Source organism: Arvicola amphibius, chromosome 6 (genome assembly GCF_903992535.2).
Source record: "Arvicola amphibius chromosome 6, mArvAmp1.2, whole genome shotgun sequence".
Classification (NCBI taxonomy): Eukaryota; Metazoa; Chordata; class Mammalia; order Rodentia; family Cricetidae; genus Arvicola; species Arvicola amphibius.
The window spans coordinates 41,353,854-41,381,462 of NC_052052.2; the positions used below are offsets into that span (position 1 = coordinate 41,353,854).

A 27,609-nucleotide genomic window follows, 5' to 3' on the forward strand; every position below is an offset into this window, starting at 1 on the left:
GCAAGGAGTAGTTAGGCTGGGTATCCAGAACGGTAAACACCATGGAGTTTCCTGTGTAGTTATAGGTAATAGGGATGTACTTAGTTCCATTGGGGACCCCAAGCCTTGCGTTGAGTGAAAAAAGTGTGCTAAAATTTGTGTGCACAAGAGTTTTTTTTTGTTGGAGACTGGCTCTTGTTATGTAATCTAGGCGGTCTTGAATTTGTGATTTTCTCCTACTAAAACTCCTAAGTGCTAGGATTACAGACAGATGTTACCAGGCTTGGCTAAGAATTCACCTTTTGAGAACATTTTAAGAAAGACAAAACATCAGGTTTGGAGAGGGTGTGGAGTGTTCAGATACAAAAGGGAGCTTAGCAAACTCCTACCAGAAGCCAGGAGACTGGAAGCTAGGCAAGCTCTGCACGCGGATGGCGGTGGTGGAGCCTCCCTGTCAGGCCACGCCCCTGTCAGACCACGCCCCCCCACCAGCGGAACCCCAGAGGCACGGACAACGCGCAGCCCGGAGAGCATAGGGACGGGCACCTGGGCCGCCGCCGGAAGGAGCGGTACGCTTCTTGGCTCCTCCGGATTCAAGCGCTAGAGTCACGGGCTGCAATGGAGAATTCTGAGCCCGACCCTGCGGATGACGCTAACATGGACGCATTCCTGGAAAAGTTCCAGAGCCAACATTACCGCGGCGGCTTCCGCGAGGACCAGTGGGAGGAGGTGGGCGGTCCCGGGGGCTCCGCTGGGGTAGGAGTGTGGTCCTCGTGTCTTCATCGCTGCCAAAGGACGAGTGACTGCCTGTTGCTTGCCAGAAGCCTTGAGGTTTTGAGGGTCTAAGCTGTCAGTGTAGTTAAGACCACAGGGTTTGTCAGTCAGCTCTGTGACCCACCACCTCGTTTTCTGAGTTCTTTGAGCTGGGTTCCTCACTTGTAAAGTTGCTTTACCTGAAGCACTCTGTCACTTAAGGTTGGGGCAAAGATGAAAGGAGGTGGAGAAGGGTCAGGAACGCGAAAGCGCCCAGCTAAAGGTGATTACGACCACCCCTGGAGAGCTGAGAATTTAGAAGCCCAGTTTTCTGCCCTAGAAACTGGAGCCTGTATAGATCCAGCCAATCCTGAGGATTGGCAGATCATGATCAGTGAGAAAGACTTTGACGTTGCGTCCTGGGATTGGATCTCATTCAATAGACAATACTAATTATGTGCTTTATTCTATTAAAATCTAGGAATTTGACAAGATCCCCCTATTTATGAAGAAAGCACCATCAGAAATAGATCCCAAGGAGTTCCCCGACTTGGCTTGCCTTCAGTCAATTATTTATGACGATGAGCGATCTCCGGAAGGTACCTTACGTAACTAGTGTTTTCTTGAGTCTTTGCTGAGTCGAGGTGCAGTGTGAGTGAGATGGCTGGCTTGTCGCCTGTCGCTCCACACCGCACGTCCTTCTCCATGGTCATTACAGGCCTCAAAGGTCAGGCTCCAATAAAAAGCCAAATTGTCCCAAAGAATCAGGAGATATGTGTGATAAGTGCCAATAAATATACTACTGCCTTCGTGGGCACAACATGTTGGAGCACTGTGGGGGCAGGGGTGAGCTCACAGTGGGTCTGAAGTTGAAACTAAATCTTAATAGTTTTGTAGGTTGTTCCCAGAAAGAGGAGGGAAATTTGCATTTCAGTGAATGAAACAAAGGGAGTAGTATAATTTCCTCAAAACGATTCTTAAGCTCCTTCAAAAAATAGGACAACTCTCTGTCTCTCTCTCTGTCTCTCTGTCTCTCTGTGTGTGTGTGTGTGTGTGTGTGTGTGTGTGTGTGTGTATGTATGTGTACACACAGATGGAGGTCAGAGAACAGCTTTGTGGCATGACTTCTCCTTTACCTTTATGAATGTTTCTGAGATCAAACTCAGGTTGTCAGCCATCTCTTAGGTCAGTTCCCCCCCCCCCCCCAAACAGTATTCACAGCCAGGCAGTGGTGGCACACCACCCAGCACTCGGGAGGCAGAGCAGGTGAATCTCTGAGTTTGAGGCCAGCCTGGTCTACAGAGTGAATTCTAGCATAGCCAGAGCTACATATACCTGGAAATGATTGTAGCATAAACTTTGCATGACATTGTGTTTCTATGTTGATGTCCACTTTATCATACCATTAATTTGAATTTTTATTTCTCTGTTGGTCCCATTTCTTTCATTTATCATATGTGTCAGTTTGCCCTCCTCTTATGGTGCTAAAAGAGTGACCAAAATGAGCTTGGGGGAGAAAGGGCTTATTTTAGCTTATAGGTTACAGCCAGTCCGTCACTGAAGGAATTGAACTCAAGAGCAGGAACTTAGAGGCAGGAACTGAGACAGAGACCATGGAGGAATGCTGCTCACTGCCTTGCTGCCCTTACTGTGTTCAGCTTTTTATACAACCCAGAACCACCTGCCAGGAGTAGTATTGCCCACAGTGTAATGGCCCCTTCCACAGCAATCATTAATCAAGAAAATGCCTAAGACAGGCCAATCTGATGGAGCCATTTTTTTTTATTCAATGCTTCCTCTTCCCTGAGGACCCTAGCTTGCATCAAGATGCCAACAACCCAGCCTGCACAGTATTACATTACTTCATGGTTCAGATTTTCAGTGAGCTTTCTAAAGGTGTGACATGATACTTATTTCCTTCTCTTTGCAGATCAAGCCAAGACCTATAAGGATGAAGGCAATGATTACTTTAAAGAAAAAGACTATAAGAAAGCCGTGGTTTCCTACAGTGAAGGATTAAAGAAGAAGTGTGTAGACCCTGATTTGAATGCTGTCCTTTATACCAACCGGGCGGCAGCACAGTACTATCTGGGTAAGCACTAATTATGACGCAGCTCCTTTTCCTTTATGTGTGTGTATATGTATGTGGGTGAGTGTGCATTGCAGGGTAGAGGTAACCTCGGATGCCATTCTCAGGTGCCATCTACCTTGTTTTTTGAGACAGAGCTTTCTGAGAAAGGCAGGCTGGCTGGCCAGCAAGCCCTATGAATCCATTTGTCTCCACTACTTCTTCTCCCAGCGTGGAATCAAAAGCACATGCTATCACAGGGAGCATTCTTAGTGTGCTAGGGATTGTGTTCCAGTCCTCATTTACTTAGGGGTTGAAGAGATATGTATCTCAGTAGTTAAGAGCACTGGCTCTGCTTCCAGAAAACCTCAAGTTCAGGTCCCAAGTACCCACATCAGGTGCTCACAGCTGCTTGTGCACAGGGACAACTCAGTTGCAGGGGGCATCAGACATCTTCTGATGTCCATGAGCACACACACACACACACACACACACACACACACGTGCCTGTCTGTCTGGCATTCATGTGCGTGTACACACACACACACACACACACACACAAAATTTTAAAAAAGAAAACAGGAAGAAAGACTTTACACCAGAAGTGGTGCCTTATGCCTCTCATCTTGGAATTTGAGAGGCAGATGCAGGTGGAGCTAGGAAATTTCTTAAATTCTGTGTACTATTTTCTTTTTCTTCCTTCCTTCCTTCCTTCCTTCCTTCCTTCCTTCCTTCCTTCCTTTTCTGATTTTTATTTTTTTTCAAGACAGGGTTTCTCTGTGTAGCCCTGGCTGTAATGGAACTCGTTTTGTAGACCAGGCTGGGTAGTAACATTTCATTTGTATTTTAATAAATAAAGCTTGCCTGAAGATCAGAGAGTAAAGCAGCCCCACTGGTCAGTTACAGACCAGGCAGTGGTAACACCTTTAATTCCAGTAGCCACACTAGTTGCCATAGAAACTGGCGGTGCATACCTTTAATCCCAGTGGTGCATGCCTCTAATCCCAGCCCTAGAGAGGATTATAAAATAGGAGGAGACAACTCTCAGTCTCATTCTGAGGATTCCTGAAGGCAGAATCACCATTTTTGAACTGAAGTCGAGGTAAGAGCCAGTGGCTAATTTGCTTTTTGTATCTTTAGGTTGAACCTCAATATCTATCCCTGAGTTTTTTTAATCATGCTTCAAGGCTGTCCTCAAACTCACAGAGATCCACCCACCTGCTCTGTCTCCTGAGTGCTGGGATTAAAGGCGTGGGCTGCCACTGCTAGGCCTGTGTACTGCTGAGGGCTCTATGCTTAGTTTTCCTTTACTGGATCTCACTGTGCCTGGGGGTGAGGGGACTGCAGTCCTGAAAACCTGTTTTTGTGTCTGCCTAGGATAAACTTCCATTCACTCCACAGGCTTGGAGCGGGCTGGGTTCTGGCAGTGGAGAGTACCGCGTTTGGAAATCTGCTGGTCCTTCAGTCTGCCTCTGCCCCCCTTGCAGAGGGCCTGGTGCCCGCGACACTGATCCTGATGGTCGTTCCTTCTGTGGTGTGGCTTTCCCTCTGCTTTCTGTTGTCAAGTCTGTCCCTTTGCTTTCCAGCTTTCAAAGTGTATTCTGTGCTCTAAGCGCCTTTGTGAGTGTCTGACGTATAAATCTCAGCTTCCTGGGAGAGTGAGGCAGGAGGATCCCACGTTTGAGGTCAGCCTGGTGGTTTCATGGAACCCTGTCTCAGATCTCAGTACCAGAGGGAAGTAGTGGAGCTCGCTGTTCGCGCCATTCCTTACATGTTACTCAGGTATTTTTGAGAATGATTTCCAGAAGAAAACTTGTTTCAAGGAGTGTGCTAATTTATTCTCTAATTAGCTGGACACTGTTCTTTTTCATATCCTCACCTATTTCACGCTGACTTTGGTTTCCCAGCCACTAGTGACAATGGCATCTTTTCACGTGCTTGTTAGCATTTCAGATTCGTCCAGCCTGCCTGATCCTGTGAATTTTTTAGGACTTGATGAGCATAGCTATATTTTTCCAGAAATATGTTCAGTTGTGATTTCTCGACAGTTGTGCAAAAATGTCTTTGTCAATGCCATGATATTTTGGAAACATTTTGATCTTAAAATTTGTCCTTTTTTACATATTGACATTTTGTTAGGCAATTTTCGCTCTGCTCTCAGTGATGTGCTGGCTGCCAGGAAGCTAAAGCCCAGCCACCTGAAGGCCATAGTAAGAGGTGAGTCTCCCTGAGCTGGGGTGGTCATCACTGTGGAAAAGCTGGCCGTCTGCACCAGAAACTGCCGCTGAAAGCTTTGTTCCTGAGGTGCTGGGGACTGGGGGAGTTGCCACAATCCTGCAGTCTCGAGGTGACGTTCCTTGCTGCCCCTCGGCACTGCATGCCTCTCGGCACTCCTAGAAGGCTCTGCCCTTTGTGCTGTATTTGTATGAAATTGAAACTCATTTTAAATTAGTAAAAAATAAAATTAATTAAGAAACAGCACATTCTGATTTTCTCCCCAGTTTTGCCTATTGAAGAGCAAGATAGTCAAATGCCTTGTTAAAATGAATGAAAAGATACATTCTGGGGGCCTTTGCAGAGAACACTAGTGCTGGACTGTCCCCTCCTTGTTTCTGTCCTGTGGTCTGATCTTCATAATAACAGTGCTTTATTCCTTTATTCTTTGGCTCCTCTCTGAGCTTAGGGTGCTGTAGTCTTTAGTCTTCATGTATTGAACCTCCCTCCTTGCCTTGAGCCAGCTTGAACTGCGTTATCCTTCTTTAGATGTTCATGGCTGGTGGGTGGGAAGTAGGTCCTTGTCCCTTGGCCACAGGACAGAGGCCCTGAGTAAGCACTGGCCAGTAGAATTAGTGTCATTGACTCATTGTCAGCCTCACCTTACAGGATGATCTTGGCGAGGCATATGCTCTTGATGTGAGTTTGCTCATTTCTGGATGATAAAGATAGAGACTCAAACAAACAAACAAACAAACAAACAAACAAATGTATTAGAGAAATATTTTGGAACTGGAATCAAGGTATGTAGCGTAGTGGTAGAGCACTTCCCTAACATGCACAAGGTGCCTCAGATTTCATCCCAGAATGCAAACCAAACAACCCCCAAAAGGGGCCAGCTTAAACAAACGGCTCCATAAAACAGGAAAGTTAGAAGTGCTTGGGCTTTGGTGTTGATTGGCAGCTACAGAAATTCTGCTTTGTAGTAAATGTTCTCTGGGGGCTGGGGAGATGGCTCAGCGGTTGGGAGAACATTTACTTCTACGGGGCACCTTTCTCAGTTCCCAGTGGCTCACAGCTGTCTGAGCCTCTAGCTCCAGGGCTAGCCAACATTTCTAGCCTCTTCAGGCAGGCACTGTTGTGAACATGCCTACATATAAACACAAACGCACATACACATGCACACACACACATATACACACACACACACACTGTGAACATGCCTACATATAAACACAAACGCATGCACACACACACATACATATACACATACAATTAAAAATAAATCTTAAAAAAAATACACATCTGAGATTCGCAGATGAGGAACCTGAGGCTCAGACATGACCCTTGTTCAAGGCCTAGCAGGTGAATGACAGCCATTTTCTAGCCCAGCTCTGTCTGGTTCCAGAGCCTGTGTTCTTTGCCATGAGCTGCTGCATTTTAGGGTTCTTTGTACCAGGAAGACTTAGAAGTTTTTAACTAAATGGGGATGAGAGCAGTTTCACAGGTCCTTTCCTTGTCTAGGAACTGAACTGCAAAGAGCTGCATCCTGCCTCCCCTCCTGGGGCTGGCTGGTGCCGCGGGGAAGGAGGGTTTGTTCAAGGTGTGTCTGTTGTTCCTAGATCTCAGGACTCTGGTTTCTGCAGGTGCCATGTGCCATCTTGAACTGAACCACTTTGCTGAGGCTGTGAACTGGTGTGATGAGGGGCTACAGATTGATGCCAAAGAGAAGAAACTTCTAGAAGTGAGGGCGAAAGCAGACAAGCTGAAGGTTGGTGACTGTCTTTACATGCCTCAGATTGTCTCAAGTCACTGTGGGAGTGTCTGGTGTGTGTGCTAGCCGTCTAGTGCTGTCTGACTCTACCCTGCCAAGAGCAGGGAGCAAATGGGGATTCCAGCAGGCAGAGCTTGCTGAGAGATGATGACTGAGCTGGAGTTTACTTGGCTCAGTGACGCTGAGAAAGAAGAATATTCCAGGCAAGAGCCCTAGGAGGGATACGTCAACAAATCTGAGTTTGAATACTACTTTGTCACTGCTGAAATGCATTGGACAAGTTCCTAGTGTTTCTCGGTCCAAGCTTTGAAAATGGAGAGTATAATATATACCTTGAGTGTTTTAATGAAGATGAAATGAGCTAAGCGGTTTTCACATTCTCAAGAGAGTTAGAAAGAAAACCAGATAATGCACGCAGAGACCCCATGGTCTGCAAAGCCTACAATACTTGCTTTCCTCCCTTTGTAGCAGATGTTGGCAGATTCCTGTCAACCGCAAGCCCAGGAGTGAAAGCAGGAGCTACTGGTGTTGGACAGACTGGGGTGGGGGTGGGGGTAAGCGGGAAAGAGAATCTGAATTTTCTTCCTGCCAGACTGAGTAGAATGGTGGAGTCTTTCTCTCATAGGTTATAACTGTGCAGAGGACAGAGCCTGTGAATTTTTGACATGGGTTCTTCAGCCACACCAGATAAGTTAGGGTTCCCATGCAGTACTTGTATACTCCATCGGGATCCCTGAATGGGAATGCCCTTTCTCCTTTATTGGTGGCATCTTCCTCATCTCCCTAAGCCCACTTGGGGGCAGAATCAGTCCTGCAGGCTGGAGGAAGATGGAGGAAGAGTTCCCTAGAGCTGACGGCATCTGAATTTTATTTCCAGAGAATGAAAGAGAGGGATCTGAGGAAAGCAAGGCTGAAAGAAAAGAAGGAACAGAGTCAAAACGAGGCTCTGCTCCAGGCCATCAAGGTGAGTTCTCAAGCCAAAGGCCCCAAGTGTATGAAGTCCCCTGGTTGTGAGAAGCCTGCCGGGGACCTATGTGGGATGTACTTCTGTATATTTGTTGCTTTTATTGGTTGATAAATAAAGGTGTTTTGGCCAGTGGCTTAGCAGAGTAAAGCCAGGCAGAAAATTCGAACAGATATAGAAAGAAGGCAGAGTCAAAGATGCCAAAGGAGACAGATGCTGGAACCTTATCTGTAAGCCACAGCCTCCTGGCAATGCATAGATTAATAGAAATGGGTTAATTTAAGATGTAAGAGCTAGCTAGGAATACGCATAAGCTATTGGCCAAACAATGTTACAATTAATGTAGTTTTTGTGTTATTATGTGTCTGGGCAGCTGGGAAATGAAAGGCAGTCTTTGGCTACAGGGGACCTTTCTTGGGATGCTTTTTCTTCACACTTGTGCTTAGTCAGACTACCATGTTCGATTAGTTCTGCTCCTGCCTTTGCTGGTCTCAGCAGCATACTGAGTGCATGCTCTGGGCATTTTCACAGCAGCCATCTGGAAAAGGCTTTCTTGTTTGTTTATTTGTTTGATTTTTAATTGAGCTATACATTTTACCTACTTCCCTTCCTCCCTCCCCTCTCCCCTTCCAGCCTTGGGGAAGGCTTTCTTGTTGTTTTATTTTTAATTGAGCTATACATTTCTCCACTCCCTTTCCTCCCCTCTCCCCTTCCAGCCTTGGGGAAGGCTTTCTTGTTCCTGGTTTACTAGTCTTGGGTGAGAAAATCTCATGCAGCTCATGGGTGTCAGAGCCTGGTCCTTGCTCTTTACTATAACTTATATTACAACCCGAGAAAGCCGCAGTTTTAGAATGTCACTAACTAATGATGATAAAATCCTCCCTGTGCTGCATTCTGAAGTGAGTGTAGTCTAAGAGACCTAGTGGCCAAACCAGTTAGTGCTTGGTTCTTACATGAAGTGGATGTGTCTGACCCACATGGTCTCTCATCCTTGACACCTGTCTAGTCTCCCATTTGATCTTGCTCTGCCCTTACAAGGGAGATGGTGCCTCCTGGGTGAGGTCATAGTTTCATTCTGTGTTCACTGACATTATGTAGCCATTTATTCCAGTTATTAACTTTGAGAAATTAACACTGCTAAATTTAGTGTACCCCACTTCTCTCTCCCAACCAGCAATCTGTTAACACATATTAACAAGTTAAATATGGGGGCTGGAAAGATGGATGGCTCAATGATCAAGACTCCGGGCTGCTCTTCCAGAGGACCCAGGTCCATCCCCAGTATCCACATGGCAGCTTATAGCTGTCTGTCTATAACTCCCAATTCCAGGGAAGCTGACACTCTCACACAGACGTATATACAGATAAAACACTACCTAAATATAAATCTTTAAAAACAAACAAACTAGGCTGGGCATGTGGCATATGCTTTTGATCCCAGCACTAGGGAGCAGATGACAGGAGGACCAGAAAGTCGAGGCCAGCTCCGGTTACATGAGACTGTCTTGAAAAGAAAAGAACAGGTTTTGCCAACTCCTACTGTTCTTGTGGAAGCTTCACTCCAGCCCCTGGCATCCATATATCCAAAGAGTCTTGAATGTTCCTATGGAAGCTCCATCCTAAGCCCCCTCCACCATCTCTCTAAACCCTGCTGCATCTCAGAAAGATCACCACATGATGACCCTTCCCCCAGAGATGCTCACGAACATTACCACTAGGTATTTAAACTGCCCCCCAGAAAACAGACATATAGTTTTTTGGTCTTCCTTTCCTGTCTCCTCTTTGGGGGGCTGGAAAATCATCCAGGAGTGTTGTATCCATTAAACCTGGGCTTTTTCTAATTTGGTTTGATTTGGTCTGATTTAGATTGTTGTGTTGGTGGAGAGCCTTATCAGGGAGTAGAAACTTTTTACCCACCTTAAAGGATATTACCATAACTAATTTTGATTAGCGGGCCCTCGGGAAGCTCATAGGACTACTGTGTATTTCAGTGATGTGTGTTTCCATCTTCCTACATGATAAGGTAGTTTGTGCCTTTCTTTTTGTCTTAATCCAGGCTAGGAATATCAGGCTTGTCTCAGAAGCAGTGGGTAAGGATGAAGATTCAGCCTCCAATCGTCCAACTGAGATCTTCCTGGATGGGCTCAGCTCTGAGAACCCTTGCGGAGCCAGGCTGAGCCTGGATACTCAAGGCAGGCTGAGCTGGCCCGTGCTGTTCCTGTATCCAGAGTATGCGCAGTCCGACTTCATCTCTGCTTTCCATGAGGACTCCAGGTGCGTACTCTAGCAGCTTTCCACTCCTGCTCGTGTGCGCCTCCTGCTGACTGCCCGGAGACAAGCGGGCTTCTGCTGAGTAGGAAAGAGTAATTTAGAGGTTATCCCCAGCAGGTTGACAGGCCTCTTTATTGTGAATCTGTTTACTAGCTGGCCACACAGGTCTTGCCTTGTCACTGTCTGGGTAGGTAGTTCATCCGTATAACTTGTGTGTGTTTACTAGAAAAGATATAGATTGCACCATTTAACTTGTGATTTCAAGTGAAATGCTTAGAAAGTTAATGCTTAGAGAGATACGTCCTAGACAAATGGTACACCCTCATATTTTGGCACTGCTGTCAGTGTGAGTTAAGCCTGAGTGTCATCCCTTAGACATTGCCTTTCTCTCTGAATTGGTGTCCAGGGACTGGTGTGGGAATGTAGATGGAACACTGATACCCAGAAAGCACATCTTCCTCTCTTCTTAGGTTTATCGACCATCTCATGGCGATGTTTAGTGAAGCACCCTGCTGGGACTCAGAGCAGAAATATCACCCAGATAATTTGGAGGTAAGAAAGTTCTATTTCATTCCCCTGAGGGATTTTGGGAGATTGTATACAGAAATTGAGTGTTTTAAAGTGTTGTGTGATTTGCCATAGCACATATGGAGGTCAGTGGATGACTTTTGGGTCAGTCCCCTACCTCAGCCTGACCTGTGTGTGCGCTAGGGTTATGACTGCAATTCCACATCCAGCTGACCTTAGTGTTCTTTAGTCTGTTCCCCTCTGTCACTAGCACTGGCACCTTCCTCTGTAGAGCCCTCAGCCCCATGTTGGGCCTCCCCCTCAGCATGGCAGACTCTGATTTCCTGAATGGCTCAGCCACCCTTCCTCCTGTTCAGCCTCTAGCCCACAAAAAGGTCATCCTAGCTGGGTTTAGTGGCATTGCCCTGTAATCCCAGCCTCATGGGAAGCTGAGGTGGGAGTCCAGCCTGGACTAACAAGGAGTTTAGAGTTTAGGGTAACTAACTTTTTTAAACAATAAAAAAGGAGGCTGTGACTCAGTGGTTGGGCACTTGCCTAGCACGTGTGGGTCCCTGGGTTCTACCCTTGGTACTGCAATAGCAACAAGAGAACAAAGACAACAGGCCGTTCTCTGCCATAGCTAGTTGTCATCTTTCATCTGCTGGGGGCCTGAGAACCCCCCATTGTTTGTTCCACCCCATATGTGACATTGTTTTCACTTCTCTTGGGTGCCACCTTGCTGCCCTAGGCTACCTGGCTTCCAAGGAAGCCTTTCATCGTGCCCAGGCTGGCTGGCTCCGGCATGAGTGCCTCCCTGTCCTGCTTGAGCTCTGACGTGCCCCCTGTGAGATGGCCTCTCACTGCTCTGGTCTCAGTGCCCTGCATACACACCCTTCTCGCCTGCTCTGGCTCTTTATTTCGGGTTACTGTGGCTTTCTCCTCCCCACCTCCATGGCACTGGGACTAAACTGAAGGCTGCATGGGTCTTTTACTGCCTGTGTGACATGAGGAGCTGCTCCCCTTCCTTCAGCTGTGGAGAACGCAGTCTTCTGGGTAGCCCAGCAGGGGCTGAGCTGTGCACCTGAGCCTGTAGCAGGGGCCGAGCTGTGCACCTGAGCCTGTGGTCCTGTGGAGGAGGCAGGTATTCCACTTGTAGCAGTTGCTATCCCAACTTCTCAGAATTGCTGCGGCATGTGTAGGGCAGCTTACGCCCGTTTGTCTCTGACTCTCTTCCTGGTTAATCTCGTAGGTCTACTTCGAGGATGAGGAAAGGGCAGAGCTATACCAGGTGTCCCCTGGGAGCACTCTGTTGCAGGTGTTGCAGCACCCCAGGTGAGCCCCTCCTTGGGATGATCGGAAATGGGCAGACCCTTCCCGGGGTCTAGTTAGTTCCTCTGCTCACTGACACACAGCAGTCCCAGAAGGCAGCCAGTGGGACTGACCGGCCTGGCCCATTAAGCCAAGCCATTGGCCAAGGAGGTTGAAGAACAGTGACAGCCTACGCCAGGGGAAGTGAGTGGCCTGGTCTCAGAATGAAAAAGCTGCTTGGCTTTTACAGCACAAGGCAGCTGGGGTAGCTTCCGTTTTCTGATTGCACTTGTCTCCTGGCACCGTTACATGGAAAGAGCATTGCAGACACCTCTGTTCCCTGTCTGTGTGACCCTGAGCACATTCTGTCTCGCTGGCTTGTCCTTCACTGGCAGGATGGGGACACGGTTCTAGGCTTTCAAGTAAGGAAGCAAGCCAGGGTCAGAGTGCCCTGTCCTGTAGACATGGTGCAGTCTGCTGGGGGAGGATGTCTTTGTTATCAGCAATGGCAGCAAGCAGTATCCACTGTGACTTCTCAGCAGCATCTGTAGAATACCCAGGGGGTTAACAAGTTCACTCCTGGAGACATTTGCTTGTTGGGGTACAGACTGTAACCTCAAGGTAGTAGGAACCTGGCTCACCCCCATTACTCACAGACTAGCTAGTGAATGAACTGATAGCTTGTTTTGTGGTTTTCCATGTTTTGTCCCTGTGTGTCTGATGTCAGAGGGCCCATCTAGAGGCTGGGGTTCAGTTTTAAGGGGAGACTGTCATGGTGTCCGCAGACAAAGCAATGGGCTAAGTTGTATTTTAATGTTTCTGTACATCGAAAGGTTCACCTTGAGTGCGGTTGGGAAGGTTCATGGCTAATGGGGAGTATAACTCAGCTAACCACTCTGTCATGCTCCCTGCAGGTACTCTGTGAAAACCCTCACTCCAGCATTCCTGATCTGTGTGGCCTCCTCTTCTTTCCGTAAGAGTTATCTTCAGGGGAAAAGGGTGCACAGGTAAAGTGGGAGCCAGACCCTGGGGTCTCCTCCCTCAGCTTCCTCTGCCTGGAGTATACACACTTGGATCAGACACAGACCTAGAGTCCAGCACTTCTCTATCCCCAGGGACAGTGGTTCCTAGCCTCATGCTGGGGAGAAGCTGCTGGCCTCTCTGAACCTCAGCCTGTCTGGCTGAGTGCCAGGCTCCAGCTGAGCCTCACCCTCCTCAGATTCACAGCTCCTTGGAGTCCATCTCTGAAGGAGCGTCTGCTGTGGTTGCCAGACTAGCTGGCCTTGGTGACTTCCTGGCCTGTAGACTGGCTCATGGCACATTGACAGCCTTAACCTCTGTGGCATCAGGCACACACGGAAGGCACTCTCCAAGGCAGTAACCAACCCTGCATAGTATTCTAAGGCATAGGGCTGAGACTGGTCCAGTTTTTCACCAGAATGGAGAACTATAAGGATGCTGTGAATGCCATGAGGTTAATGGAGCCATGAAGCCACATCCTGTTTCTGCATTAATGACTACAAACTGGGATCCTTGGGATGTCTCAGAAGTCTACCTGTTCCCCTGACCTCCCAGTGTGAGAACTGCAACAGACCAGACAGCGGTCCGAGTGCTTCCCAATTCCTCAGCTCCAGTCTCGCTCCTGCTCAGCAGAAGAATGCTGGGTTAGCGTGTGCACCACTGTGCCTGCTCGGATTTCATACCTCTTAATCTGGAAAGTCTGTCTGCTGTGGATGGTTTTTGTCTTGGGCTGTTCATCCTAGAGACTCTGTACTCTTACCTCAAGCCAAGTGGCTTCCTGCAATGCCCGCCCCATCACCCAAGGGGAGCAAGGGCTATGAGCAGATGTGACTATGAGCTGGAGGAGCCAGTGGACAGTGGATGGCAAGTAGGCTTGTGTTCTTTTCCCTCTACTCTGAGGCCCCATTTCTCAGAAGCATTGCCTTCAGCCTGGGTGTCTGAGCAAAGTTCAAACAGCTGACCTAAAGCCATGGATTGTAAAGTGAAGGGCAAATGTTTTTTGTAGTAAATACTGAGATCTGGGGGGGGTGTTTGTTACCATAGCAAAACTGACTAATACATCATTAAACTGAAACCAGCTGGTATCCTTCAGATGGGCTGATTCGGGTCTTGTGTTATATGCATCCTTATTTCTGGAAGAGAAATTGTCTGGAATATTTAGGGAGACCAATGCAGCTTTCTGTCCCAGGGCAGGTTTCTGCAAATCTAGCCTCTCTTCTCCCCTGGTTTTGGAAACACTAGACAGCCTCTCCTCAGCTAGACTGTCCCCCAACTTTCTTTGTAAGAACTCAGAAGTCTATGTAAGGGGCCTAATGGTTGGTAACAGACCAGCAGGCATTGCAGGATCCCAGGAGCAGCCATTTCTAGCCACCTCACTGTCATGGGCAAATGACATTCCACTGTGCCGTCCTGCTGCCTGCTTAGAGATATGACCCGGCTGAGGCTGCGGCGAGGCGATGGGTGAAATGCACCTGGGAGACGCTCTTCTGGAGCCTTCAATCCTCAGACCCTGCCCTCCCCTCAGCCAGCCTCTGCCGTGCCTCTAGTCCTTGACCCTCTGGAATCCAACCCAACTTACAGAAGAGTTTCCTGGGGCCTGTGGTTCCAGTGGGTTAGAATCCCAGACCATGGTGGGGATCATGGCGGCAGGCAGGCAGGCAGGTATGGTGCTGGAGCAGTAGCTGAGAGCTCACACCTTGAGACAAGACAGAGAAAGAGGTAACAGAATAGCTGGGCTTTTGAAACCTCAAAGCCCACCCCAGCGACACATCTTCAACAGGGCTACACCTCCTAATCCTTCCCAAACAGATTTTACAACTAAGGACCAAGCATTCAAATACTGAGCCCTGTGGTGGCCATTCTCATTCAAAACACCACATGGAGAACAGGCACCAGGAGCTGCATTGTTACACCAGGGCCTGTCTGCTGCTTGAAGCCCCTTTCAGCTGTAAAATGCTTTATCTTACCCTTGGCATTGCTTGCAACCTGTGCATTTGAGGCCTCAGCCCAGGAGTGACTTGTTCTTAAGGAATAGCTCTTGTCAAATGTGCTGTTTGGGGCACATATACACAGACAGGCTCAGCGATTCACAATTGGGTGATTCTGTATGACATCATTCAGGTGACATAACATGGTGGGTGCTGCTGGCATTCAGAAGGCTGAGGCCAGGTGTGTCTTGATTTCCTATGGTGCGTGCCACAAAAGGAATGATCTAACCTAAACTGTCGGTGATGGAGGTGGAGAAATGTTCACTAAACCAGAAAGAAAAAGATGGTTTTTGGAAAACAGTCTTCCTATGAAGCCTGAGGAGAATGGTGGGGATCTGTGAAGGAACTGCTTCCTAGCAAGACATGGGCTAGAACCTCATCCTGTGCCCCACTGGCCACCATACCCATCCTGGAGAATACAGCAGGAGACTCAAACCTTACCTGCCTGGTTTTATTATTGTTTTTGGTGTGTGCATATGCATGTGAGGGGGCAGGGTGGGGAGGTGGAGGCAAGAGACTCACAGAGGAGGTGGGGTGACGATAAGGCTGAGGCATGTGCTTCCCCATCTGCTCCCCGATTTTACTGGAGAGCCCTTTCCCACCTTGTCCCTGACTCTCCAGAACCAGGGTAGAGAAAGGGTGCCCAACTTATGTCTAGGTGCCTCTGTGGGTGTGGGTAACAGCTAGAGAAATGAAGAGAGGGATGAAGCCCCCCAAACACTGCTAGCAAACACACAGACACTGGCCATGAAGGCTACCTACATGGGCATTCTGGTGCTAATTGCACTGGATTCTCTTAACCGAGCCTGTGGTGTCAGTGTGGAGCAGGAAGCAGTGTCGGGGCCAGGGTTTGAACCCACACCTTCCCCAGCACCTTCCTCTCCTGCGTCCTCTTGTCTCCTTGCATTACAGCATTTGTCCTGTGTCCATACTGGAGAACATGAGGGCCTCTCACCTAGGGCTCATGCCGTCCAGTGGATGTAGTAACTCTGACCCCCGGGGTTGGCAAGTGCTTTAAGAAAGAGAAGTAGACACACCGGCAAGCCTGTCCTCCCCCTGAGCCCTCTGAGGCTCCACTTCCCCTCTGCACTCCTGGTGTGGCGTTCGTGCCCTCTGCGAGCTTCGCCCTCACCACTGTGCAACTTGCTTTCTTTTCTGTAGTCTTCAGTGCCTGTTTGTCCTGACTACAGCTTGGCCATAAGGAGCAGTAGCCAAGGGTCTCAGCCCTGGAGCCAGGCTGCTACCTCCCAGTTCCAGCCTTACGCTCCCCAGGGAGGCCTTGGGTACCACTTGACCTAACTTGTCTGTTCTTCAGTTTCCTTATCCGCTATGGCGGCAGGTTCTGTGAGGATGGAACAAGCTAACCTGGAGAAGCCCAAGGGACACAGCTTATTTCACAACAAGGGTTGACCTGTGACTCTTTATCGCCCAACCTTCCTGTGCTCTCTGCTTCAGACATTTGCACATTCTGTTCCCTTTTCCTGGACTACTTGGACCCATCCTTAGTACCGCCTCCAGGCAGGCCTCCCTCCCTGGTCCCTGGGCTCAGTACTGTGTGGCTGTGCACCGTCACCATCACTGCCCTTCGCACACGGCACAGAACTTACCCGGTTCATCCCACCTTGTGGACTTCATCTAGGACCCAGGCTGTACTTGGGTACTGCCAGGGCCTGGCATTGAACCCACTCAGCATCCCAATGATTCACAAGCAGCCATGGGCTTGTGACCTCCAGAAAAGGGTGACTCACTGTGAACAGGTCTAGCACCTGTGGAGACTTATAAAGCTGAAGGAGGTGGACAGTCCAAGCAGAGCCAAGGTCCCTTGAGGGAGCATCTGCAGGGCAGCACCTGCTAGCCTGACTCCAGAGAAAGAACAGACACCTACTGAGCACCTGGGCCAGGCCAGCAGCACTCTAGGGGCTTGGTGCACCGGCTCCCCAAATCTCTCCACGCCTCTAGGCAGCAGGCAGTGTATAAAGATGGCATGGACAGCTTAAGCAACCATCCCAAAGTCAACTAGCCAATGAAAAGTAGGACAGGACTTGAACTCAGGACCCTCTTGAGGCCTTCAGAGATAGCAAGACTGTAAAGACTGGGCCTGCCTCCTGGCTTGCCATGGGCCCAGGGGCCTTTGCATCTCTTGCTCCATGCTTATGGTACAGTGTTGGCAGTCGCTGGGCCGTGCAGCATTCCCAACCTCCCAGCTTAGGAGAATGTGCTCTCTTCAGAACCCCCAGCCAGAGCCTGCAGCCACAGAACTCCGTCAGTAGGGCCCCCAGTCCTCTTCCATTCTGCCTTCTCCTTTAGCAGCAGACAGTTCTGTGGCCAGAGATGTGCCCTGGCTCAGCTGGTATCTCCGCTCCAGGGTTTACAAGGCTGATGTGAAAATGTCAGCTTTCTGTGCTCTTCCTGGGGATTCTGAGAATTGCTTCAGGCTCATTCAGGTGGCTGAGAGAATTCAGTTCACCGAGGTAGAACTGAGGCGCCCCTTGCCTCACTAGTCCTCAGCTGGAGCTGTCTTTAGCTTCTGGAAGCCTCTCTCCGGTTCCTGGGTCTCAGTGACTAACTGCTCCTCTGTGGCCTGACACGTTCTGTGTTTCATGCCTGGTTTCCCCTGCTACATGTGACACTCCAACCAGAGGAAACCCTATGCTTTTAAGATCTGTGTGATTAAACTGTGCACATTTAGATAATCTTGTTTTAAGGTACACAGTACTTTCTAAAATATTTTAAATTTAAATTGGCACATAGTAACTGGAAATTCTTGGTGTAGTGTGACATTTCTATCCATGTATGTACTGTGTAATGACAGTCACATATACATTACTTTGTTGGAAACATTGAAAATCCTCTCTACTGGTCATTTTCAAAATAGGCAGTGAAGCACTTGATTCAACCAAAGTTGTCCTCCTGTGCTATAGAACTTTAAAGGGACTCCCCCTATTCAGCTGTGTGTCAGTCATCCTTCCTATCCTCCCTGTTCTCTGGTACCATTCCCAGTGCACCATTTACGCTGGTAGCCACTGTCCTGTTCTTCATGTCTTTAAAATACACCTTACTTCCACAAAAAGCATGACCATGCCTGGCTTACAGCCTGTTTCTGAGGGGAGCCCTAACAGCAGCATCTGCCCTTGCAAATGGGATGCGTGGTTGCCATTACCTGGTGTGTGCCCCCTCTGCACCTTGCTGACCTTGCAGTGTGCATTAGCCAAGGGCAACTAAGCTCAACCCTGGGAGCTTGTTAGCCGCCTGGCAAGCCACTGGCTTGACAACTGGGGACTCGGTCCCTCACTAGGATTCTGCGGGAACATGGGAAGTATAAACATGTCACCCTTTTCTGCTGGTTCATTGTGTGTGCCCCCCACTTATATGCGAAGTATCACCTAATGTAAGGTCAGTCGCTACTTACCATGTACCTGCAAAGGCCCAGGCACTGTCCCCATTTTACCCACACGAAAGTTGAGGTACTGAGGCTCTAAGGAAGTCTCCTTCAAAGTCATAGAGCTATTAAGTGTATCATGTATCCTTAGTGTCTCCAGTCTGGATTCTCACACTACAATGTAAACCATTGTTTAATATTAGATAAAGTACCTTGTTTGTTTTAATGTTACTTAAGCTTGCAATAACACTTAAAATTATTTCCCATCCTTTCCCCAATAAAACAAAACCATTGTAGCAAAACAATCCCCTAAAGAATACAGGCATCTTAATATAGAAATGGGCTACAGGAACTCTTAAGAGGCCTGGCATCCAAGCAGTTAAAAAAGGAGCAATTTCAACATATTTCTGCAAAGTTCCTTTATTGATGGCTCAGCAGGTGTTTCTTCCATTAGAACACAGAGTATTAATGGAGCCCTGATTTACATTCTAGGCTGATTTACATGATGGCTTTGTTATGTACCAGCCTTTGTCCCCAGCCAGTTGCCGCTACACCTCCCCAAGGAATGAACAGTGATAGTTCTGCCTGTACTGAATTATCCAGCCAACATCCCAGCCATCAGTTTATAGCAAGAGGTAAAATCCCTGGGCTCAGAAATGAGTAGGATGTGTTGTCTGGATGTCCCAAGTTGAAACATTCTGTTGGTGTGCCACTTGTTCGACTCTTCCCAGGATGGATACAAAGCTTCAACCCCGCCCCCAAAACAAGATCCAGATCTTAGGATAACGTTAGTGGCAGAGCCAAGCCTCCTGGGGGACTTCCTAAGTTATGGGAATGCTTCCTCGGGGAAGAGAAGGGTTTCTTGAGTGCACACTAAAGGTTAAGTGTTCCACACAAGTGACCCTGTCAACCCCATATCGCCCTATGAGGAGGCTACCATTCCTCTGAGCACCTTGCCAAGAATGATGTGTGCAAGGGACAATTTGTCTTAGGTCACAATCTCAGGAAGAGCGAAGTCTAGCATTATGCCTCTTCTCATCTCACCAAACCACACTGGCCCTGGCCACCAGAACACTAGTTTAGCAGTCCCATGAGTGCAACGCGGAAAACTCAAGGCTGGCCAAGGGTGGCACTGTGCTTGCATTTAACTCCTTGTGAGACAGAGAATGGGTACCAGTGGCAGCAGTTAAGAGCACTGGCAGCTGTTACAGAGGTCCTGAATTTAATTCCCAGCAACCACATGGTGACTCACAACCATCTGTAATGGGATCTGATTCCCTCTTCTGGTATGCATGAAGACAGAGCACTCATACATACATACATACATACACACACACACACACACACAATTTTAAAAAAACAAAAACCCCCAAACACAGGCAGCATTAGCCTGATGCCCCACTGAAATCAAAGAAATAACTGATAACATGGGTTTGGAGGCAGATGATCTTACTCCAGGCACTCTTGATGATTCGCACTACAACCAGAGTCCTAAGCCACGACCCCACTTAGAGAACCAGAAGCTCTGTAAGGGACCCAGGGACCCCAATGTGCAGTAAACTAAGAGCCTCTGCCAGGCAACCTGACCTATGCTTGCTCAAAGGCAAATTACATCTCATGCCACTTGATCAAAATACCCCAAAGAGACAACCCAAAGAGAGACTATTTGGGTTTCAGAGGGTTCAGTTCAGTCACATGGACCCATGCGCTTAGACGTAACAGCATGTGGCCAGAGGTGGCTGCCCACTTGACGCTGGCCAGAAGCACTAAGGGGATTGCGGATGCTTGGCTTCCTTTCTCTTTTCCCATCTCTGTCTAGCTACTGCTGTCCTGCAGTAACTCCACCCTCAAGCACACTGTCAAGTTTCCCAGGGCATCTATCTACCAAGCCCTAATAGCTTCCAGGACCTGCTTTGGAGCCCAGACACCTTTCTGCAATTTACCTTCCTTGGCAAGTTGGTTGGATTTAGAATCACCTAGATTTGTGAGGCCCGCCTCTGTATGTGTCTGGGAGAGCCTTTCTAGAGTGTTAGGCAGGGTGGGGAAGACCCTCCTCGAATATGGCACTATTCCATGGACGAGTGAGCTGCACATGTGGAGATCACAAGGGGCGCTGGGATGGAAAGCTCAGCTATGTTCCTCAGCTGGATGCTGGAGCAGTGAGTGGAGGTGGCCCTGCTGTGAAATGCTGCCCCTGCTCCCATTTTCCCACAGAACCTAGTCAGCTCTCAACCAGTCACTCCTGTTATGGCTCTGGAATTCAACTCAGAACCCAGGACAAGGTCATGGTGGTGGGGAGCGGGGTGTGGTGGGAGGATGGTCCTATTGCGCCTGAAGTCTGGGAGAAACAGTTTAAAGCACATTTTCCCAGCCCCCTGCCACCCTCCCCACCCCAGCAAGTGCGGGGGGACATGCTATTGTATGTACTGCTGAAACAGCTGCTATTTTTTAATTTATTATGTGTACAACATTCTGCATTCATGTATGCTTGCACACCAGAAGAGGGCATCAGATCTCATTACAGATGGTTGCGAGTCACCTGGTGGTTGCTGGGAATTGAACTTAAGATCTATGGAAGAGCAGCCAGTGATCTTAACCTCTGAGCCATCTCTCTAGCCCCCAAGATGCTATTTTTGTTTCAAATTAACACACAAAAAAGCTCATCCCAAAGCCTGACTTTACTCAATCAGTAGAACATTGTCTCAGTGCTGACGTGAACCCAGTAATGTCAAGTCTCTGGAGGTAGTGTGGGGCCATCAGGCAGTTAGGACTTCTTGGGAAGCTTGGAGGAATAAGGAACCAGATCCACATGTCTAGTGGGGTCAGTGAGCGCTCTGTGGTCCTTACAGACCTAACTCCATCTCCCATCTTCAAATGGGAACCCCAGGCCCCAGCAGGGAGCAGGCGAGTCAAATTACCAGTGAGTTAGCAGCAAGTGCCAGACTCTCTGGAGCTCTTGGTTCCTCAGCGGAGAAGGGCCCTGCTTTCTGGATCGAATGAAGTGCAAGGCATGTGTCAGACTGTGGGATGAGGTTAGGGAAGTGTGGTCCCCAGCTTCCAGTCATTCTGGTCTTACACCCAGAAATCAGCTTTTCAAGGGAGTGACGTAGGTCTCTTTCTCACCTGTCTAATGGAAGTGTCTACGTGCAAAATGATTGGCACATGGTAGATGGCCAGTCCAGAGGATCAGTCAATGATTAAATACGAACCATTCTAAGGAAGGAATGGGTACAGGGTTCCCTAGCATGTTCTCCCTTCCACGAGAAGCCAGAGAAGTGGAGGGAACTACAGTTGTACAGTGGACACCAAGCCCAGGGACGGGTGTAGTTGGGCACTTAGACAACACAAACACTAGCCAGTAGTTCCAGGATTCCCTCTTTGGTGAGGAATACCACCTCACCAGTGTTCTGGCACCAAACTTCAAAGTGGGCGGGGTCCTCCAGGGCCCTCTTGCCGGCAATGACCACATAGGGGTAGCCAAGCTTGTTGGCGTCTTTCAGTCGATTTCCGATGGTCAGGTGGGTCCTGTCATCCAGCAGGACCTCCCCTCGGAGCTGTGCCACCGCTTCGATGATGTCATCGTGTAAGCGCTCCACTATCTCTGTGGCCGCTGCCTCCTTACTGCCCTTCTTAGGGGGGATGAGGCAGACTTGGTAAGGAGCCAGGAGACCGGGCCAGCGGATGCAGTCTTCTGTAGAGAGGACTTCGATGGCAGCAGCCAAGATCCGAGTGACCCCCAAGCCATAGCACCCCATCTCCGCCAGTGAAGGGTCCCCGTGGGCATTGGTAAACTGGGCACTGAAAATGGAGGAGTACTTGGTACCGAGGTAGAATGTGTGCCCCACCTCGATGCCTTTGGTTTCTGTCAGTGGGCCCTGGCAGTCGGGGCAGACTTTTTGCGACAAGTCTAGTATCTCTGTGTTGGCTGAGAAGTGGCAGCTGGGACAGACCACAAGCCGGTCCTCTCCAATATCCACTGGCAGCTGGAATTCGTGGGACAATGTGCCCCCAATGCTTCCCACAGCTGCCCTGGCTTTCGTCCATCGTAACCCCAGCCTATCAAACAGTCTGCAGTAAGCATCGCACACCAGGCCATAGGTCTCCCGGGCGGCCTCAGAGGAGGAGTCAAAGGAGTACATGTCCTTCATATAGAACTCCCGGCCACGGAGAAGACCAAAACGGGGTCTCGGCTCATCCCGAAACTTCCTTGTAACCTGGTACAACAGTAAGGGAAGCTGCTTGTAGGACAGTTTCTTCTGGGAGGCGACCAGGGCGGTAACCGCTTCCTCATGAGTTGGTCCCAAGCAGTACTCTTTGCCATGCCTGTCTCTCAGTCTCAGCAGCTCCCTGCCCATCAGGTCCCAGCGGCTGGTGGCTCGCCACAGCTCAGCGGGGCTGAGGCTCGGCATGTTGATCTTCTGCCCTCCAATGACCTGCATCTCCTGGTCTATTACCCTGACGAGCTTCTCCATGGCACGAACCGTGTAGGGCATGAGGTGGTAACAGCCAGGGCTTGCTGGGAGGATCAGGCCCACTTGCAGCATCAGTCGCTGGCTCTTACAGGTCAGATCGCTAGCTCTGCCCTCCAGAGGAAGCACCTGGTCTTCCCGGAGGTTCTGAGGCTGGAACATGCGGGATAAAACCAAGCGCTGCCGCCTCCCTGGCGCACAATGGTAGCATCTGTGGGTAATATACCTGGAGAGGTGGCGGCTGCAGAAAGTCAAGGCAGACAGTGCTCTGCATCTTTTCAGCAGCCCTTCCATGACACCCTGGTACCTGGAGAAAAACGAGTCGTGCGGATGACTGTTAACTGGGTTTTCAGCATGGGCTCCAACTAACGCCTGCGACAGAAGCTCATCTCGGGAGCTGTGGGTTCTTCCATTTCTAATAGCCCAGCAGACCACAGAACCGCTTCTCTTAAACAAAGTTCAGCCAGGTTTAGGCACACGCCTTCAATCTTAACACTCGGGAGGCGAAGACAGAGGCCAGCCTGGGCTACAGAGTGAGTTCGAGGACAGTCAGGACTAAGTAGAAAGGACTTTTATTGAAGAACAACGAAAGAAATTCCTATTATTCTGATTATGAAGATGTAACAATTTACTGTGGAGACAGCATCCAGCGTGCACGCACAGGCTCTGGAGAAGGCAGCCTGGGTTCTCGGCCAACTTCCCACAGCCTCGCACATCTGTCTCTACTCATGTGTACTAAAGTTCATCACGAAATGGTATAACCACCAGATTTCCTTTGTATGTTCACTGTGGGCACTTTGTAAAGATGGGGAAAATTTTTATTCTTCTAACAGTTTATGTGCTTGGTGTGTAGAAGGGAAGGGGGTGGGGCGGAGCTGTGTCCCGCCACCCAGCTAGCTTTACCCAAAATAATTACACAGAAACTATATTCATTTAAATACTTCCTGGCCCCTGGCCCGTTATCTGTAGCTTCTTATTGGTTGATTTTCAATATCTTGCTTTAACCCATATTTAGTAATTTATATAGCACCACGAGGGGTGGCTTACCAGGAGAGATCTTAACCTGCGTCCATCTCAGAGAGGAGAAGCATGGTGACTGCCTGAAGCATCTCCTCACTGCCTTCTACCCAGCATTCTGTTCTGTCTACTCCGCCTACCTAATTTTCTGTCTCTTAAAGGGTCAAGACAGTATCTTTATTAATAATAAAAGTAACACATAGACACTCCTCCATCATTGGTGGATGTTTGCTATTGCTACTATTTTAGGAAACTGGGGAAGAACCTGTAGTTATATATTTTTACTCTAGCCCCATGTTGGAATGCCAAAATGTCCCCCCCCTTTTTTTTTTTTTACTTCTTTGGCTTTTTTTGTGTCCTGCCACCCAGCTCCCAAATAAATCACACACGGAGGTTTATTCTTAGTTATGAGTGCCTGCCCCTAGCTTGGCTTGTTTCTAGCCAGCTTTTCTTAACCTGTCTACCTTTTGCCTCTGGGCCTTTTCCTTTTCTTACTTCTATATATCTTAATTTAACTCTTATTCCGTGATGGATTGTTTACTTGGGTGACTGGTTCCTACTGTCCTCCAATCCTTGTTCTCTTGCTCCTCTTCCTCATTTCTCCTACTTATCCTCCCTGCCTGCCAGCCCCACCTATCCTTGCTCCTGCCTTATTGGCCATTCAGCTCTTTATTAGACCATCAGGTGTTTTAGACAGGCAAAGACTCACAGCCTCACAGAGCTAAACAAATGCAGCATAAACAAAAGCAACACACCTTAAAATAATCTTCTACACCAGAACCTGGAACAAGCCCATTGTAATCCCACAGCCAACAGCTGAGGGCAGTTTTGCCATTCCTTGTCTTTATTCCCAACCTCCACTTTTATGTCAATATTGCCAGGCACTGTGGCACATCCAGTAATACCAGCACTGGGGAGCCAGAGGTAGGATCACCACAAGTTCAAGGCCAGCCAGGTTTGGACATCAGAGTTCCAGGCCATCTGAGGATATATAATGAAACCCTGGCTCAAACAAAAAAAGTCATTTTTGTTTTAGCCACGCTTCTCCCTGCACATTCCCAGTCAATCTGCATCTTTACTCACTGTGAATCTGCTGAACCTTAGACCTGCATACTCTCCTCTTCTTTGGAGAACACAGCACACAGCTATTTGGAACTTGATGACCCAGAGTCTTAACAACGGTGCCCCTGCAGATCTGAGTATCACCCTGCCAGGCACCAGAAGCACCCTCCAGCCAAATCAGAAACCTGCCCTCATTTATTCTCTCCTTATTACCAAAGCTCTCCACCTGACCAGCCTGCGCCTCCGTCCCAGCAACCTTCGTCTTTCATTCAGCCTGTTAAAACAGCCCCCGCTTCCAACTTTTCAAAACGCAGGCAGCAGTCGGGAGAGTTGTCTACTGCCTAGGGAGTGCACGCAGATTCCACCTGTGAGATGTCCCTATCCTCTCCCTGTTCCAGGTACACACGACACGACTCAACAGTCAGGAAAGCTGTACACAGAACGCTTCCATGTGCCCGGTACACAGGAAGTACCATAAAGGTTTGGCTATTATGATGCCCAATTCAGAGGCTCTGAGATGGGGGAGTCTTATCTGTGTAAGGCGACAGCAAAGGGCACAGGGCATTCTGGAAGGCAGGAACTCGTCTCCAATTCCCACCAAGTTGCCACCACTGACATTGGCATTTCAGCACCCGGCTCTAAACTGACTCGCCCTTCAGGAGAGGTGACCCTACCCATCTTCCTCTCTCTTGATTCAAAACACTAATGCGTCTGAACCACCAGGTCATCCCCGAGGCTGCTCTAGGAACTCTGTCTCTTAAGGGTCACGCGAGGCTGACCAAGGCGGAAGTGCTGCCCTCAAATACAGCTGGGCGGGGGTGCAGGGACCAAGGACTCCTCTCTCCAACTGTCCGTGGTTGTGACTCCGCAAAACTCCAGGACAGGACGCAGGCGGGAAAGCAGATACCAGATCCTGAGTGCGTGCGCCCAGAAATCGTCCCTAAATTCGCTTGGGCCCTCCCTGACCACCCTCAACTCAGCCGCGCTCCCCAGCAGCACTCTACCTGCGCCGCCCGCTCGTCCGCCACGCGAAGCCACTGCGCCTGCGCCAGCTCGGCCTGAGCTCCACCCCCCCACGCTTCTCGCCAGTCGGAAAGCTACACTCTCGGGAAGGGGCGGGAAGCTCTGGCTCCACCCTACTGGAGAAGGACGTGAGAGAGTTTCCGGAAACTGAGCCGAAGAGCCTCGTTCTCCCGCCAAGATCATAGATTGGCCTGGGTCGCTGCACGATGATTACGGTTCCGGAAGTGCCCTCTAGGAATTAGCAAGGTGCGACTCTATGATCAAATCCTACTTTTAAGGATTTGCTTCTGTTTACCACCCACTGCCAGGACCTGCTGACTCTTTAGAGGCTAACAGGTGCGCTGCTAAGTAACCTTGACTTTGGCTGCACACAGGGGTTTAACAAAGACATTTTAACATAGACTTAAACACCAGGCTTGAGAGAATAGCTCAGAAACTGGAGAGCATGGGCGTGAGCTTCTCAAAGAGGAGCCTCCCTGAGTCTTGAAGGTGCGGATTAAAACTTCCATTTACTGTGCTGATTAAGACCGATTGCTGCTCTTCAGGGGACCAGAGTTGGCAGCGTTCACTTCGGGCAGCTCACAATCACTGTAACTCCAGCTCCGGGGAAATTCTTGACCGCCTTCTGAGGATACCCACTCATATCATACATGCACATACATATATGCATAAATAAAAATGAGTCTTTCTCCCCATACATAATATACATATTTACATAAGTGTATTGTGTGGCGTAAGCAAATGTTTGCTTGTTTGCGTGTGTACAAGTATGAACTCATATGTGGAGGTCCAAGGCTGACAGAGGTGTCTTTCTTCCATCTTACAGACGGAGGCCCTGAGGCCTTGAGCTCTCCTCTCATGGAGGAGCACTTTTGCGTGGCTGTCTCCCTAGCCCTCACAAAGTATTTTCTGAATAGCTACATTGTACAAACCCCTGCTGGAGGTGTGGGGAAGAACAGAATGAAGAAAACGGCGCCTAGCTTGTTCTGGAAGAGACAACCTGTAAGCTAGCACAGCGGGACTTTAGCAGGGTACCTGTCTCAGTTGGCTTTCTGCTGCTGTGAGAAAGACCACAACTGAAAGCAACTTAGGGAGGAAAGGGTTTGTTTTAGCTTACAGGTTACAGTCCACCATGGGGGATGGAGGTCAAGGCAGGAACTCAAGACAGAAACCTGGAGACAGCAGCTGAAGCAAATACCATGGAGGAATACTGCTTACTGGCTTGTTCCTCGTGGCTTGTTCAGCCCGCCTTCTTAGACAACAACTGCCTGTGCAGTGGTGGTGCCAGCCACAATGGGCTGGGCCCTCCCATGTCAATCATTCTTTAAGACGTCTCCCCACAGACTTGTCTACAGGCAAACCTGATAAGGGCATTTTCTCAGTTGAGGTCCCCTCTTCCCAGATGGCTCTAGCTCTCTCATGTTGACAAACAAACAAACTAGAAAGTGCAGAGCATAAAGAACTCAGAAGCTAAGACCAAAAAAAAAAAGGATTTTGATAAAATTATTTTTTAAATCAAAATTAACAAAAAATTCATAGAAAGAAATTAAGTTGTTAGCCCTAGGGTATTTTAAATGTTCCAAAGACAAGTTAGCTTAAAAAGCATGGAGCGGGGAGCTGGATGGTCCTGATGTAAAACAGGTCGCCCATAGAAAGCCTTAGCACAAAGGCGGCATTTTAACAAAGAGCTGAAGGAGGGGAGAGTCCAGAGCCTTGTAGCTGTCTGGGGGAGAATGTTACAGACACAGAACAGAATGTAAATGTCCTGAGCAGCAGCTGCGTTTATTTCAGTTCCCTTGTTCAACAACGACAC

The 27,609-nt window shown here is 48.9% G+C and overlaps 2 protein-coding genes across 5 annotated transcripts; one reads left to right on the forward strand and one right to left on the reverse strand.

The window, feature by feature from the left end:
* Window positions 1-526: 526 nt before the first annotated feature.
* On the forward strand, window positions 527-13,688 carry Ttc4 (tetratricopeptide repeat domain 4). 2 transcript variants are annotated; one of them, XM_038333706.1, is made up of 10 exons: window positions 527-708; window positions 1,214-1,331; window positions 2,663-2,824; window positions 4,940-5,017; window positions 6,661-6,785; window positions 7,666-7,752; window positions 9,809-10,026; window positions 10,494-10,575; window positions 11,780-11,862; window positions 12,753-13,688. In XM_038333706.1, the coding sequence occupies exons 1-10, from the start codon at window positions 598-600 to the stop codon at window positions 12,847-12,849; spliced, it is 1,161 nt and encodes a 386-aa protein (XP_038189634.1). In that variant the 5' UTR covers window positions 527-597; the 3' UTR covers window positions 12,850-13,688. The 2 variants fall into 2 exon arrangements, with proteins under 2 accessions (XP_038189634.1, XP_038189632.1); XM_038333704.1 differs by lacking the exons at window positions 11,780-11,862; window positions 12,753-13,688 and adding an exon at window positions 11,279-11,697.
* On the reverse strand, window positions 9,708-25,818 carry Pars2 (prolyl-tRNA synthetase 2, mitochondrial). Of its 3 annotated transcripts, none has more exons than XR_005285824.1 (3): window positions 25,778-25,811; window positions 14,438-14,554; window positions 9,708-10,098 (listed from the first exon to the last, which is right to left on the reverse strand). XR_005285824.1 is itself a non-coding variant. In XM_038333703.1 (2 exons), exon 2 carries the CDS (start codon window positions 22,986-22,988, stop codon window positions 21,561-21,563), a length of 1,428 nt encoding a protein of 475 aa, XP_038189631.1. In that variant the 5' UTR covers window positions 22,989-23,001; window positions 25,778-25,818; the 3' UTR covers window positions 19,548-21,560. The 3 variants fall into 3 exon arrangements, 1 of the variants encoding a protein (XP_038189631.1); XR_005285823.1 differs by having other exon boundaries at window positions 9,708-10,101; XM_038333703.1 differs by lacking the exons at window positions 9,708-10,098; window positions 14,438-14,554 and adding an exon at window positions 19,548-23,001 and having other exon boundaries at window positions 25,778-25,818.
* Window positions 25,819-27,609: the final 1,791 nt, after the last annotated feature.